The 17524-nt window shown below is 32.1% G+C and overlaps 1 protein-coding gene across 2 annotated transcripts in view; it reads left to right on the top strand.

The window, feature by feature from the left end:
• The window catches only part of SLC6A15 (solute carrier family 6 member 15), a 52902-nt gene extending 35698 nt beyond the window's left edge, over positions 1 to 17204 (top strand). For both annotated transcript variants that reach the window (XM_017506822.2, XM_037730803.1), the window contains exons 6-12: positions 441 to 551; positions 3863 to 4104; positions 4406 to 4598; positions 6557 to 6749; positions 9725 to 9884; positions 13919 to 14081; positions 15510 to 17204. In XM_017506822.2, coding sequence (XP_017362311.1) covers positions 441 to 551; positions 3863 to 4104; positions 4406 to 4598; positions 6557 to 6749; positions 9725 to 9884; positions 13919 to 14081; positions 15510 to 15884 — 1437 coding nt within the window. In that variant the 3' untranslated portion in view covers positions 15885 to 17204. The remainder of the gene's footprint in view (positions 1 to 440; positions 552 to 3862; positions 4105 to 4405; positions 4599 to 6556; positions 6750 to 9724; positions 9885 to 13918; positions 14082 to 15509) is intronic.
• The last annotated feature ends 320 nt before the right edge of the window (positions 17205 to 17524 follow it).

Below are 17524 nucleotides of genomic sequence, written 5' to 3'. Positions count from 1 at the left end.
GAGAGAAGGAAAGAAGAAAGAAAGAAAAAGAAAAGAGAAAGAAAAAGAAATAGGACTCTAATTTGCTACATAGAACCAAAAAAAAGCAGGAATTTGCTAGGTAGTTAGTCCTGTTCATTTCTGTCTTAAATATTGCTTGTTTTACAAACTATAAGGAATCAACATTATTCAAGCTACACCGTAGCTTATGGATTTCTTTCACAGGAGATAGTTTTTAAAATTTTAAATTATATCTTAAATAGGATCTTAAGACTGAATGATGACTCATAAAGCATTCTTAAAAGATGGCTTTAGAAGTTATTAATAGTTTTATTAATCATTCCATGCATGAAACAGTGACTGTCAAAGTACAGAACAGGAAATATAATATATACAATCTTAGCTATAAAATATATAGTTGTCATTGCATCTCACTTATTTTTATTTTTCTTTCTTTGCAGATCGTATATTTTAGTTCTCTGTTTCCATATGTGGTACTTATATGCTTCTTAATCAGAGCATTCCTTTTAAATGGTTCAATTGATGGAATTCGCCACATGTTTACCCCTAGGGTATGTACCGTATTTCTATTTAAAGCTTATGATCATGAAAGCATTATATTTCTTGTTAAAATATTTAAGGATATTTAAGGACTAATTGTTCTAATATATGCACATTAAACTTTTATATTATAGTTGTTAACCAGTCTAGAAAAACATAATTATATCCATTTATCTCCATTTTTTAATATTCCATTTTGATTTTACAGTAAGACTACCAGTATTTCAGCTTCAAAAGTCCCTCTTTTGTAATAAATGCATTTCCAATTTTTATACTGATTAAACTTTATAGTTTTTCAGTCTTCATTTAGTCTTTCCCCTCTATTCCAATGTTTTTTACCTTTTTTTGTGTGTCATGGACCCTCTTGAAAAAATGACAAGGATTTTCTTACCCAAAAAATAATGATCATAATAATTTGTTTAATGGCTCCAGAAGTTGACCAATCATCTAGAATCCATGAACTCAGATTAAGAAACCTAAATTACTCTCTCAGAGAAAAATCAGTGTTTTCTTTTCTTAGTTAATTTTTTTTGAGGTTTTGTATCTTCTGGAAGAATATTTATAATGATCAGCTTGTGAAATGACGTAACTTCTATAGATGTTAGAAAAATATGTATATTTTAGTAAAATTCTCTTTAGACTCCATCAAGGACTTAGAACTTATAATCTATCATGCAACTTAGTAGAGCTAAACTCAACACTGGGCACATTTAAATCCTGGTTAATCATAACTGTGGACTTAATCATAACTTCTTATATTGATTTAACAGGAAACAAGTTGTTGAGTGTGTGTATGTATATATATATATATATATATATATATATATATATACATACATGTTATTCACTGAAATCAAGTTGCACCCCACTATTAGTTTGCTAATTGTATTATAGGCAGACATAAAGATGAAACTGTCTAAAGATATGATTTCAAAATTAGTTTAGAAATTAAAAGTTATCTGAAGGATGAATGTGCAGCCAGCAAGGAGCTGTGAGATTTGGGCAGAAGGGATTAGCTTCTCTGGAATTCTTTGTCACTCCTGGCAGCTGCCTTGATACTGCGTAAAAAAAGCTGTGTTCTTTGTGTGTCTGGCTCTGAGTTGGTATTCATTCTGTAGTAGCAAAAATGCTGACACTGGTGTCTGGTTTTCGCAGCTACTTTAAAAGTCCTATTTAACATTTAGAGTTCTTGGAACTTCTCTGTGAACAACTAGTTAAGATTTATGAGTTTCAGCCACACTATAATTTAAATCTGCTTCAAATGGGCCATACTTAATGACCAAAAAAACTTATATGTTTAAAAAAAAAATGTTTTCTGAGTTCAAGACAACAAAATTCTGTGTGAAATTTTAGAATACATTCTCTTTCTAAATTGGCAATTGCTTGTGACAAAATTCTAAACATTTAGTTTAACTAAATATTTTAGAATTTCAATGCTTTGATATAATAATTATATATAGCCTCAGTACTGAAAACTACAGCATGAATTAACATTTTTGACCTGGACTAGGGGTCACTATTACAGTGTTAATTTTCCTTTGGCTAACTTTTTATTGAGTGTTGATAAGACTCTGTATTACATTTCTGTAGGATGTGATAGTCAATATGAGAAGTAGTTGTAAATTTTTTAAAATTTCCATTTTTACGTAGGTGAGAAAGTATGTAAGCACATCAAATACTCCTGAAACAGTGAGCAGAGATTTTAGTTCAGAAATTGAAAGGGATCCTAGTAATGTCTTTAGTAAATATGTGTTTCCTGCCATCTAGTGGGTAAAGTAGAGATAGACAGTTGAGATTATTTTAATAGAATACAATGTAGCAATGGTCAATAAACAATATGCATATGTTAATTGATAAATTATGAAAATAATCATGATTATGCTTAAAAAGCAAATTTCATAGATTTTAACTAAATTTAATTGAAGCAATACATCCTATTATTTGAGGGAACATGGGTTTTGGAATCTACCTGTGTTCTTATTTCATCTCTACCTCAGAGCTGCTGTGTAACCTTAGGTTACATAACCTTCCTAAGACTCAGTTAATAGTAGCAACAACTTGGTGGGTTGTTGTGCATATTAAATGAGGTAAACCCTATAAAATGATTGTTAATGTATTTGCCATAATAGCTGATATATGTTATCAGTTACTGAGCATTTTTAGAGTGTGGTAAGTACCGTGGTGAGTGGTACACTTCTTATTACTCTGATCTTTCTATTGAAGAAGCTAAAACTCAGGGAGGACACAAATTCTGGAGAACTCATGTTTTTAGCCATGTTTGACATTGCTCTCAATAAAGGCAATTTTATTGTAATGGTAAAAAGAGATATAATGCCAATTTAAATGCTATTATTACTGAAATCAAACTGAACTATTTATTGAGGTCTGTGCCACATGTGGCTGATCTGAACTGTTTCATTTAAGTTTTGATTATAAACAGTGATAATTATCTAAGACATAAAGTACAACTACGTGAAATATCTTTTCAATATTCTGAATCTGATATTTCAGAAACATACAAGATATAATGGTCAAATTTGGGAAATTGGGATAGTCATCACCTCAAACATTAATCATTTCTTTGTGCTGGGAACATTCCACATTCATTCGCTTATAATGACATACTTGTTTATAAACTATACACCAAAAAACTCTTATGTGCTCCTTCGTATGTTGATATTTCAGGTTCAGAATATGGGAACTTTGGATCTGAAAGAGTATCTTACAGACAATATAAATGAATTTCTTCTATTTTCAAAGAAAAATCTTTTAGTAGACTTTTGAATGAATAAAGAATACATATGTGAATATTATACAAAGTACAAATAGTTCAGCTTTACCAAGTTTATAATTGTTTTCTGCTTCAACCATTAGATTAAGACTAGAAAACACAAAACATGGAGTATAAGTGAACTAATTTACTAACTTTTATCGGTAATTGACATGTTTTGCTATGGGGAAGAAAAAAGACATAATGGGAAATGATTGAAGATAATTAATTTTTCTTCATATTCTCATTTCATATTTACTTTGATAATTAGTCTTAAAATATTAAAAAATCACTATGTAAGTAGAAAATTTCCATGTACTTAAATTCTCCATGTAAAGACCTGATAAACTTTCTTATTCATATTCTTTCTTTCCTAAAAAAAAAAAAAAATGTTTATTTAGTCTTAAGATCATATTATTTCTCAGATTTAAATAACCTTTGGGTGCATAAACATCACTGTAATATATTTAAACAGTTGAGTTAATTCCATAAAACTTAATTATTCTGAAATATTGAATTGTACCTGATTCTATTATGTTTATTTTTAAACAGCTTGAAATAATGTTGGAGCCCAAGGTCTGGAGAGAAGCTGCTACTCAAGTGTTCTTTGCCTTAGGGCTGGGATTTGGTGGTGTCATTGCCTTTTCAAGCTACAACAAGAGAGATAACAACTGCCACTTTGATGCTGTCCTGGTGTCCTTCATCAATTTTTTCACCTCTGTCCTGGCAACATTGGTGGTGTTTGCAGTTCTGGGCTTCAAAGCAAATGTCATAAATGAGAAATGCATAACACAGTATGGATATTAACTTCTATTTGCTTTATTTCTTAGTTTTTATTTTGTTATTTGTAATTTTATGTATACATGATAGTTATACATATTTATGAGATACATATGATAGTTTGACAGAAACATACAACATATAATGGTCAAATTTGAGTAATTGGGATAGTCATCACCTCAAACATTAATCATTTCTTTGTGCTGGGAACATTCCACATTCATTAGCTTATAATGGCATAGTTGTTTATAAACTATACACCAATGAACTCGTATATGTTCCTTCATATGTTTTTTTTTTTTTTTTTTTTTTCAGAAATTCAGAGATGTTCATAAAATTTTTGAAAATGGGAAACATTAGTGAGGATATTATTCCCCATCATATCAACCTTTCAGCTGTTACCACGGAAGATTATCATTTAGTTTATGACATCATTCAAAAAGTGAAAGAAGAAGAGTTTCCTGCTCTACATCTCAATCCCTGTCAAATTGAAGAAGAGCTAAATAAAGTTAGTGTGCCATGTTTGAGCAATAAAATACTTATCATTCAGTTAAAATATGTATTATCCAGCAGACTGCCTTCTGGAAAAGGCCTTAAAATGCCCAGGAAAGCTCTTAAATGCCCAGAGAAGCTCCTGGGCATTTTAAGGCCTTCAGAATTTACATTCTTCATTTTAGACAATATGTTTTCTTAAACGGTAAATTAAATTAAGTTAAATCAAAATTGCTTTACTTTAAAAAGTTATTTCATTCATTGAGTCACAATAATTTAAAATATGAATATAATGTGATTTTTCATCATAAAATGATGATTAGTCTGAAATATTCCTTGCTATAATGTTCAACATAGAATTAGAATTATGGCTCTCATCTACATATACGTTACATGATTGTTTTGGTGCATGAATAATTTTAAAATAGACATTTTAATAGTTGTGTTCTGCAAGTCATTGTCAAGTTCTTTTTTTTTTTTGAGCTGGAGTCTTGCTCTGTCACCCAGGCTGGAGTGTCGTGGTGCAATCTCAGCTCACTGCATCCTTCACCTCCCAGGTTAAAGCAATTCTCCTGGCTCAGCCTCCTGAGTAGCTAGGATTATAGGCATGCACCACCAGCCAGGCTAATTTTTTTTATTTTTAGTAGTGACTGTGTTGGCCAGGCTGGTCTCAAACTCCTGACCTCTTGATCTGCCCGCCTCGGCCTCCCAAAGTGCTGTGATTACGAGCATGAACCACTGCACCCAGCTGATCAAGTTCCTTTTCTTAACTATGTTGTATTAAATAAGAAATAGATCACCATTAAGAAATGTCCTTGTATTGGCTGCCACTGTCTCCCGTATGTCAAAATGTAAAACACAATGGACAAATTAGTCATTAAATCATTTACATTATGATAGCTAACTATACTTGAAACCAAAGAGTCATGTGTGGATATTATTCATTGAAAATGTAAAGCCATCATTAATATAAAAACCTCAAATTCCTTAAGGAAATATTTAAATAATTACTAATGTATTGTTCAAAGTTTTTTTTTTTTTTTAATTCTCATCTATCTTTGAGACAACACAATTAACTTGAAATTCTCATCTATTTTTGTGACAGTACAATCAACTTGAGCTTGAATTTTGGTTATAGGTACATAGATGAAGTAAGTTGTTATTTTAGAACTCAATATTTGTGTTTTTTATAAAAATAAGCTCACATTAATATTTGTAAGGAATTCAATTTCTTTCCGCCCAATTGGAATATCTGTCTTTTTATTCATTTTGTTATTAGATTTGACTGGAAGTTCATTGTGTCTTCTGAATTAAAACCAGCATATCAGCCCAACTTTTTTTTTTTTTTTTTTTAAATCAGGGAGGTAGGAATAGTAGAAGTAAAAAAGGTAAAGATTTAGGTTTTTTTACATTGAAAATTGGCTTTCTATAATCTACTTATTCTGTTTACATCATTTTATTTTGCATTTGCAGTTTTCTCTTAAATAAAAACAAGTTTATTATTTGTAGTATATATATATTTTTTACAGCAATTGAGCTAGTTTGAGGTAAGATAAAACTAAATTTTTAAATCTTTATATATGAGCCAACAATAGTTGTATATAATTCGTATTTATATATTTATGATAAGTCACTATTCATATTCATAAGCTTTAACAAAACCAAAATATTATGTATTATTTAATATAATTTTTCATTTTTGTAGCCTTGTGAAATATTTAGTATATACAACATAATTACATACTCTATTTAGTAATTGTAAACAGAGTTTCATTATTTGGATCTGCTTGATCTAATTAAATCCAGGTTCTGCGAAGAATAACATGATTTATCAGGTTAAGAGCTGATATGAGCCTATCTATTTCCAGCAGTCCTGGCCATTATTCAGAGATTTTCCTCCTCATTGTAACTGATATATAGAACCATTGTTTAATTGTTATTCTGTACTAACGTTCTATTTTGTGTATTTTGCAGGCTGTTCAAGGAACTGGTTTAGCTTTTATTGCCTTTACGGAAGCGATGACACATTTCCCTGCATCTCCCTTCTGGTCAGTGATGTTTTTCCTCATGCTGGTAAATCTAGGCCTTGGCAGCATGTTTGGAACTATTGAAGGGATTGTCACACCCATTGTGGACACTTTCAAAGTGAGAAAAGAAATTCTTACTGGTGAGTTTTTTGTATTTGACTTTTCATTGAACAAATCCAGGTCATTTTATTCTTGGTGAAAGTTAGAGATAAAAGCTGGAAAGTCTTATATTTTGAGTTTTATTAATGTCTATTATTATTATTTATTTATCATTGTTTACTTTGTATAAATTTATTTTATTTTATTTATATATTGTATATATATTCTATAATATGGATTTTAGAATATAAATTATATTTTATCATTTATTAATAATTATTGTTATAATTTATTAATGGTAATGTCATTATCATGAATTACTGACACTAAACTCATGGAGTGTTTGTGTATAATTTTGTATACAAGTCCAATAATCATAATTAGAGCAGTTCAGGTGCAATATTCCTATCCAAAAAGTGCATAGCTGAAAATGATAAACCTAAATCCAGTTCTCGTATACAGCAGCAATAGTGATTTACTAGTAGTTAATGCCTCCAGGTAGAGAACAAAATAAAACGGTTTATCAATATGGATAGTAGTTAATATATCCAACTTACAATTATTAAAGTACCAGTTTAATGCATCCTACTCCCATTTAAGGGATTTAAAGGATATAAAAGAAATTATAAGAAATATACAAATATATAAAAAAATCTTCTCCAAAAACAGTGGCACTAAAATTAAAATCAGATTGCATCGATAAGACTTAAAACATGTAAAATACTGATAGAGAGCATAATAGATTTTACATGTAAGAATTCAGAAGAGTTTAAGTCATCTAAATATATGATGAAACTATCAGAGAAAGAGACGGAAGCTGAGTTGGAAAGAGGAAGGATCTTCTCAAGGGTCAGAGAATGACTTTAGTAAACATACATAAATGGAGATGAAGGCAACAGTAAGAAAGCTAACCAGACAAGAGTACAGACACAATACTGGTAAGTGATGTAAAATAAGACTGGATAAAAATTATACAGATGACCTTGAGTGTTGGGCAATGCTGTGCAAATCCCCAAGGCTCTTCCTTAGCCATAAAAAATTTACTGATAATTTATGTGTAAATAACTCTGAAATATATAGCTTTATTGCTTGCTGCTCTGATAACTATGTCTGTATGTGTTTGTACATGTGCATGTATGTCTGTATAAAACAGTTCAATTTCAGCAGTTTGTTCATATTGATAGCTATATATCCACAATTCAGCTGAACAAAAGTGAGAAACTGCTTTATATTATTCAAGAAAGTGATTTCTACTTCTTAATAGGAAAATCGAAAATCCGTGTCCTGCCTGACATGCAGGCTAAAGTCATTTTTGTATTCATGTCATTGCTTGCCATATCCAAACTCTTCCCTCCTATAGTAAAGGGCTTACAGGTTAAGAAAAAAGTAACAGTGTAAAGGGAAAATCACATAAAGTAGTATTTTCTAACTCCTTCTAGAAGACTTATTTGGAAAGAGCAAAGGGGAATTCACCCTCTTTCCCACTTCTTGAGTTTTAGGATCATACTGATACTTCAAGTAGTGGTCATATTTGACCACAGTGAAATATTACCTCATTTTCTTTGGTAGGTGTGTTTTCTTCTCTTTTAGTGCAGTAAGATTTAGGCAAATGAATTACTCATTATCTTTTTCCCTCACATCTCCAGTAAAACTCTTACTGTCTGTACCACTTATAATGCACTTTTTAATATTTGCCTCATACTGTGGTGTAATTAGGAGATAATGAAAGTGACAGAGGCTGTTGAGGCAGACAGACTTAGGTGCAAATACAAACTGGGCTACTTCCAGCCTGAGACTTTAAGCATATTACTTAATGTTCTTCAGGATCATTTCTCTCATCTGTAAACAAAGCAATACATTGTTAATTGGGATGTTATAAAAATCAAGTGAGATAATGCAATCTTATTTTATACTGTGGTAAGCATTTAAATTTAATATGCAGTAGAATCCAAGTAAATGTTGCTTTTTAATTCTACATTATATGTTCACATATTATATTCATTTCTGTATGATGTAACTCACAGCACTAGGATAGTACTTAAGAGATGGAGATAATTTCTTCATGTAACACATACTTGCTGAAATTGTTAGGGAACACTACACTCATATGATTGAATACATGGATGTCTTTTTTCCTTAGCTGCCATTACTATTCTACTTCTTTCAAGTTTACTCACCTCTGCCAAAGTGTGGTTGAGAAATGGAATGTAGTAATCTATGAATTTTGAGGGCTTCTCTGCTAATAAGCACAAAAGAATGAAGAGTCTAACAAAAATATGGAAATACCATATGCGTTTCAAAGACTTCTCTAAGGAGTAGCTAGTCAGAAATCTATGCATCTGTTTCTTAGATATTACTGGGGAAAGTTTTTTGATAATTTTTCTTAGATGTTATTTGAATGATCAGATTGCTCAACTCCATTATAATTTGTTTCCAAACTAACCTGTTCAGTCAAAGATAAAAGATATAAATGTGGATTGATGCTGAGGTTAAGTCTGGTCAGATTTTTCCAGTTATGCTTTAAAAGTAACTTATTTCAATCAAATAGTTAATATATATGTTTCATAATCTTATAAACTTCATTAGTCTCATTAATTAAAAAATTTTGTATCTATTTCAACACTATGTAACATTATTAAAGGAAGAAATGACCTATGAATATTTGCTCCCTGAAGAAGTCACTTTGCTATTAATTACAGAAATAGAGTATGGAAATTTATACTTTTAAAATTTTCTCTAAATTTTGTCTCATTTGTTATTGTACTTATAAATGAGTTTTCACAGACTCAGGTAAATAAATTGCTGTGTTAGAATAAATTTGTATGACTGTTGTGGTCACACCCAGGTAACTTAATTCCTAATATGTTGTATGCCATGTATCAGGAAAGGTATTCCCTGTTTATATGATGGTCATGTTATAAAAGTTTTAAAAGTTTGAATATAATAATTTATAATAGCATTCAAAGAACTTGGCTCAGAATAGAATCTCATTTTTCATTTTGTTTCTTTTGTCTAGTCATCTGTTGTCTTCTGGCATTTTGTATTGGCCTGATATTTGTGCAACGCTCTGGAAATTACTTCGTTACAATGTTTGATGATTATTCTGCTACATTGCCTCTGCTAATTGTAGTAATTTTGGAGAATATTGCTGTATGCTTTGTTTATGGTATAGATAAGTAAGTATATTTGCTTTTATGTATTCACTTTTATCTCTATTTTGAAAACATCAATTATTATTATTCTTTTCATTTAGAAGAAGAAAGAAATGAACAGAGGGAGCAATTCTTTTTAAAATCAAATATTTTACAGGCTCTTATTGATTCAAAATTTTGGTAGATTCTCCTATTGGGTAAGTAGAATCGTATAGGATGTAATAGTGTGTAGAATTTTAGAGCTTTGATTTAGTCCTTGTTATTAAACAGTAATTCTCAGGATCTAGTAATTATCGGCAGTGTTCAAAGAACCTTACGTTCTTTTGAGTTGTTATCTGCATTTCACAGATAAAGAAAATCAACCTTAGAGAGATACCCTGTGAACTTGCCCATCACCCACCTGGACAGCAGCAGACCTGGGACTCATAGCCATTTCTACTTAACTCTAAAGCTTATCTCCTAGTTATTTTGCTAAATTATTTTATGAGAGGAGTGCTTGTGTCACAATGCTTTATATAGCAGAACAATATTGGGTAATGATATTTTCCCAGCTCTGAGATGTATATGTCATCTGTTGTACACAAACATTATATTTACGTGGAGTCATTACTTAAATTCACTATATGCATTAACAGTGAACAAATTCACTATTCATAAATTCATATCAAATACATATAGTTTTCACATCAATCAGGTTCATTGTTCAAACCTTTGAATTATTTGATATGACATGAAGCATCAGAGTAATCTCAAGGGAAAAGATCTTTGGAGGATTTGTTCAATACTTTCTATAGCTACTGTCTCTAATCACATATATGGACTGAGAGGTAATAAAATCACCAAGCTTATTACAGCTCTATGTAAAGTAGTAACAAAAGCACCTTAAGTGAAGACCAAAGTCCTTTTAAGAAACATAAAGAATATTGTTGGTATTGAATGAGCAGTATAACAAAGCTTAGAGACTGTTTTTTATGATTGCCAAAAGCTCCAGGCCAGCAAGGGTAGGGGAACTTAAATTTAATAATCATGTACTATATCATAATAGTAGTAATAGCTTTTACCACGTAATCTAGGAATCATGCTATTTGTTATTACCCAAAGGAGTTGAAAACTTATGCCCACTTAAAATTCTGCATGTGGGTATTTATAGCAACTGTATTCATAACTGCCCAAACTTGGAAGCAACCAAGATATCCTTTAGCAGGTAAACAGACAAATAAACTGTGATACATTCAGACAATGAAATATTATTCAGCATTAAAAACAAATAATCTATCAATCTATGAAAAGACACAGAAGAAATTTGAATGCAGATTACTTAGTGAAAGGATCCACTTATGAAAAGGCTAAATACTATATGATTCCCTATATTAGAATATGGAAAAGATAAAACTATGAAGACAGTAAAATGATCAGCAGTTGAAAGGGTTGGGCCAGATTGAGGGATGTATAGGCAGAACACAAAATTTTTAGGGCAGTGAAGCTACTCTGCATGATACTGTAATGGTGGACACATATCAAACCCAGAGAATGAACAACGCAAACAGTGAATTCTAATGTAAACTGTGGGCTCTAGGTAATAATTATGTGATAACTTAAGTTCCTCAGTTGTAACTAATGTTCCACTCTCATGGGGGATACTGATAATAGAGAAGGTTATGCATGTATATTGGTTGGAGCTGTATGGAAAATCTCTATACTTTCAGCTCAATTTTGCTGTGAACATAAAAGCTGCTCTTAAAAAATAAACTCTATAATAAAAAATTTATTCTGTGTTAACTAATATGACCCATATCTTACTGCTCCTTCTTTTCCAGGAGGATGCAATATGTTAGCTGTAGAGCCAGTATTGTAACCTTGACCTTCATTTCAAGGCCAGATTTCTCTAAACTCTGCTAGGCTACTCAACACTCCTAACCTGTACCATGGTGGAATTTGATATTGTTATTGGACGGATCTGTGAATACATTTGTAATTTAGATTTCCTTTTAGACAGTTCATTATTTATGACAGACTTACTAAAGAATCTCCATTTTTAATAGCTAGTATTCCTGAATAACACTATTTATAACAACAGAAGAAAAAATACTCCTACTAATAGATGCATCTATTGATTTTGTACCATATGTGAGATAGTTCATTGTTTATGGTTCTAACAATAACCCTCAAAGGTGGGTATTATATTATCTTTTTGCAAAATACCAAAAATGAAGCTTAGAGAGATTAAAATATACATCAAAAGAACACAGAACTGTGATTTGAAATGAGGTCTCTTGTTCTTCAAATTTGTATTTTGTCTAAAGGGCAGGCATAGAATTCTTACATTGAAGATGTCCTTTAAGATTCTGGAGCAACTTGGAAGAAACACAAAAGGGAGGAGAAACATAGAGATTAAGACTGGGCTGGGCGTGGTGCCCCATGCCTGTAATTCCAACACTTTGGGAGGCTGAGGTGGGCAGATCACTTGAGGTCAGGAGTTCAAGACCAGCCTGACCAACAAGGTGAAATGCCATCTCTACTTAAAAATACAAAAATTAGCCAGGGGTGGTGGTGGCACCTGTAATCCCAGCTACTCAGGAGGCTGAGACAGGAGAATTGCTTGAACTTGGGAAGCCAAGGTTGCAGTGAGTTGAGAATGTGCCACTGTATTCCAGCCTGGGAAACAGGTGAGACTGTCTCAAAAAAGAAAGAAAGAAGGAAGAAAAGAAAAGAAAAGAAAAAAGAAAAGAAAAGAAAGAGAAAGAGAAAAAGAAAGAAAGAGGAAAGAAAGGAAGAGAGAGGGAAAGAAAGAAAGAAAGAAAAAGAAAGAAAGAGAAAGAAAGAAAGAAAGGAAAAGAAAGAAAGAAAGAAAGAAAGAAAGAAAGAAAGAAAGAAAGAAAGAAAGAAAGAAAGAAAGAAAAGAGAAAGGGAGGGAGGGAGGGAAGGAGGGAGGAGGAAGGAAGGAAGGAAAAGAAAAGAAAAATAAGAAAGGAAAGGACTCGAGAGACATAGCAATTAGGTACTATATGTAGACCTTTTAAAAAATTCAGACTGTAAAAACAAGTGAGACTTCAGTAAATACAAACATCACTTAGGTATGTTTGATGATATTAAGGAATTATAACTATACTTTTAATACTGTGATATTAATAAATTATTACTTTTGCTAATTATTACTAAAAGTAATAGCAAAATTATTAGTAAAAGTAATAATTAGTAAAACTAGTATTTACTGAAAAATAATTATTACTGAAAGTAATAATTCTTTTTTTTTTTTTTTTGAGACGGAGTTTCGCTCTTGTTACCCAGGCTGGAGTGCAATGGCGCGATCTCGTCTCACCGCAACCTCCGCCTCCCGGGTTCAGGCAATTCTCCTGCCCCAGCCTCCTGAGTCGCTGGGATTACAGGCACGCACCACCATGCCCAGCTGATTTTTTGTAGTTTTAGTAGAGACGGGGTTTCACCGTGTTGACCAGGATGGTCTTGATCTCTTGACCTCGTGATCCACCCGCCTCGGCCTCCCAAAGTGCCGGGATTACAGGCGTGAGCCACCGCGCCCGGCCCCTGAAAGTAATAATTCTTTAATAGAATAGTATTAATAACATAATCATGATTCCTTAATATATAGTTACTTCATATTCCTTAATAAGGAATAATTACTAAAAGTAATAATTTCTAAATAATTCCTTTTAGTAATTCTTACCTGTATTACAGAAAAAGAGACAAATTTTTAATGTACTGAAAATATTGTGTTTATAGAATAGAAAGTTACCAGTAGGAGGAGAACTCAATAATTAGCTTAAGAGAATTTTCACTAAATAAAAATTATAGTATTTTATGATTCTTCCAAATTTCTCCAGAATCTTAAAAGACATCTTCAGTGTAAGAATTAACTGGCTTCATTTTACTTTATAAATTTTCTTAATTTATAAGCCATCTTTCGATAGAAACATTGATACAGTATAAAATGTCATGGGGTATCCATGGCTAAACCTTTGTCAGACCATTAATACAATGCACATTTTTAAGATTTAGCAATATTATATTAAGGAATAATTAAATATTTTCTTTTTATTTAGGTTTATGGAAGACCTAAAAGATATGCTGGGCTTTGCTCCCAGCAGATATTACTACTATATGTGGAAATATATTTCTCCTCTAATGCTATTATCACTGCTAATAGCTAGTATCGTGAATATGGGATTAAGTCCTCCTGGCTATAACGCATGGATTGAAAATAAGGTAAACACAAAATAATGAAATTAAATTTTAAAAAGGTACATAAAAAGCTTTTTTAGAGGGTTTTTTTCTTTTGTCTCCTTCACAGTATTTTTTTGCTGTTTAATGAATGGCGCAGCATTTATGCAAGTATATGAGATTTACGTTTGTGCCCTGCCCCAAGCGTATATGATTGTTTAAATACATTGTGGATGTTTTTAACATGTGTGAAACACTGACTTTGTCATTATTAAAGAAGATATATTCATCTTAACATTGATGAACCAATAATTATTGGGCCTCTGACTCTAGAAAATATATTAATCAAAAATCTAGAAATGTTTTAATAAGTTGTATCCCAGGCCAGGTGCAGTGGTTCATCTCTATAATCCCAACAATTTGAGAGGCCAATGCAGAAGGATCACTTAAGGCCAGCAGCTTGAGAACAGCCTGTGCAACATAGAGAGTCCCTGTCTCTACAGAAAATAAAAAAAAAATTAGCCGGTCATGGTAGCACATGCCTATAGTCCTAGCTACTCAGTAGGCTCAGGCTGAAGGATAGCTTGAGCCCAGGAGTTGAAGGTCACAGTGAGCTGTGATCACCACTGCACTCCAGCCTGTGTGACAAAGAAAGATTCTATCTATAAACAAACCAAAACAAAAATGAACCATACACACAAACAACAAAAACCAAAATAAATTGTATCTCACATACTATATAACAATGAAAGTATATATTATCAAAATATACAATTTAAAATAAGTAAATTTTGAAATAAAGTTCTGTTATAACTTTTACATTATTAGCAATAACTTTTAACTTCTATTCTCAAGCTGAATTATAATGTAATCATGAGGTATATGTCAGCTGTAAAATAGAAGTGCTTATTTTAAGAGAAACCTCTGACCTTTGACTATCCTATGGTTAATAATTCTAGACTAAGGCATAAATGCATGTTCTCTCACCAAAACCATTGGGACCAGATGTGCTTCAATGTTTGGTTTTCAGATTTTAGAAAGATATATGACACATGTAAGAGGCATCTATTGCTTAGTAACAAATTACTCTAAAACTTAATGGCTAAAAGCAACACTGATTTATTATTTCGTACAGCTCTGTGGCTACACGGACCAGTTCTTTTCTTGCCTGGGCTAACAAGCGGTTGCATTCAGCTTGGAGGAGGCTGGGCTCTCTCTTTATGTGGTCTTTCATTTATAACTTTTTCAAGCAGTATGAAATCAGGGCAACATTCTAAGAAACAGAAGCAGAAATTGGAAGGCTTTTACGGTCTAGTCTTGGAAGTTGCTGTCACTTCCACTGCTTCCTATTGGTCAAAGCAAGTCGCAAAGCCAGCCCAGATTCTCTGCTTACAAACCTGAAGCCAGTACAATATTTTATGTATGTGCAAGGAAAGGTAGATTATTAATAATTATTATTTTCTACTTTAACAGGCATCTGAAGAATTTCTGAGCTATCCACCATGGGGAATGGCTGTTTGTATCTCTCTGGTTGTCCTTGCAATACTCCCCGTCCCTGTAGTCTTCATTGTTCGTCGTTTCAACCTTATAGATGATAGTTCCGGTAATTTAGCATCTGTGACCTATAAGAGAGGAAAGGTCCTGAAAGAGCCTGTAAACTTAGAGGGAGACGATACAAGCCTCATTCACGGAAAAACATCAACTGATGTGCCATCTCCAAATTTTGGTAAAAATATTTATCGAAAACAGAGTGGATCCCCAACTCTGGATACTGCTCCCAATGGACGGTATGGAATAGGGTACCTGATGGCAGATATTATGCCAGATATGCCAGAATCTGATTTGTAGCTGGGGGAAAAGTCAATGGGCTTTATTTGGTTCATTTTTACCAATGAACATTGGCTCTACTAAGAGAAGCATTAGGCTTCACTTCTCAGAGAGCGCTCTCAGGTGTTCCGTGGCTGTGATCTTTAATCCTTTTATGTCAGTTCAACTCGAGCATTCCTTTGGATTCTTTGGTTTACATTTGTGCAGAAATGATTGCAGACAAATCTTAGGATGGCTGAGGTCTATGTTTGCCAGGATTTTTCTTAAAGTACCTTTGGTGTATTTTCAAGTATTTCTATCTCTTAAAAATAATAATAATAAAAAAAAACTGGTGTTACCTCAGTTTCTAATAATTTCTGGGTTTCGTAGTGTTGGCAATTAAAAATGGTATACCTTAAAATTTATAAGTTTGCCTTCAGGGTAACTTCCAGTATCACAATGAGCAGTTCTGTAAGTGGGTGCCTCTCAGCACATTTCCATGAATATATTTTGTAGATAGGCTGTATTGATTCTGGTAGCATTGATACCTTCTTAGGCAATTAGTTGAAGAAAACTGCAAAGTATTTTCTTATGTAATAGCTGTATAGAGCAAGCGCATCGAAGCATAAGAAGGCACTAATGCTGGGATGAAAGATGAGATTCAGAGGTGATTGAGGATCATGTGAGTGATGGCTGTATATTTTGTGTAAAATATATGTGTGAAAATGAACTAAGAGTGAGTTACTCAGCACTCTCAAGAATTATGCAGAGTCTGCATTTTTCTTATGCCGTGTGCCTAAAAACCTACTTGATATTTATTGTAGTTTCAAGATTATTCATAGTATATTTATATAATATACTTGCAATGCATATAAGTACTTAAAGTACTGATTTGGAAACTTGAAGCAAGATGGCATTTTAATTCATACATTTCTGTTTTGCTTCTGTTTTATGCAGATATAAATCATTTTTTAAGTGATTGTTAAAATTGTAATGCATTACATTTTAATCTACAAATAAACAAAGTTTAAAAATGATGTTTGTTTTTCATATTGATTTCCTTTGTATCACCTGAACTGGATTGTCTTTCATTTCAGTAAGCACTTAGGCATTTCATAATAACTAAACATCGCATTCCAAGTGGGATTAATTACATTAATTTAATAGCGTTACCAACACTTCAGAGACAAAGGAAAAACAGAGTATTATGGTTGAATGGTGTTCTTATGTAGTCTCATGGTTCTTGAAAAAGTACTTATAGCCTCTCAAGAAACCATGTGTACAGCTGACTGCTTGCTGGGTCAATATTGTCTGTAAAGTATAAAGAACTATGATTTGTAAATAAAATTGTTGTATACATGATATTGGATAGATCAGAGAAACCTCACTGAGTATCATTCAGTTAAAAATCTTTCATTTATAACTATCCTGCCACCAGATCAGTTACATTTTTAAAACAAAGATGGATATAGCAGCAAAATAGGTGAGGTAATACGCATGCCATATCCATTGACTTATTTCAGCCAGTATTCTTGCTCTGCTGTAGATAGATGTTAATCAACTATAACACAACATTTAAAATATTAATTCCACTGGTAAATAAATTTTTAGTTTTAAAAAATATGTTCATGAATATTATGTTTTATATCACTTTAATAATGCTTAATATTTTATAAATAGGC

Source organism: Cebus imitator, unplaced genomic scaffold (genome assembly GCF_001604975.1).
Source record: "Cebus imitator isolate Cc_AM_T3 unplaced genomic scaffold, Cebus_imitator-1.0 Scaffold362, whole genome shotgun sequence".
NCBI classification, from domain to species: Eukaryota; Metazoa; Chordata; class Mammalia; order Primates; family Cebidae; genus Cebus; species Cebus imitator.
Note: the sequence above shows the minus strand (reverse complement) of the source record. Positions and strands in the feature narration are given on the sequence as shown.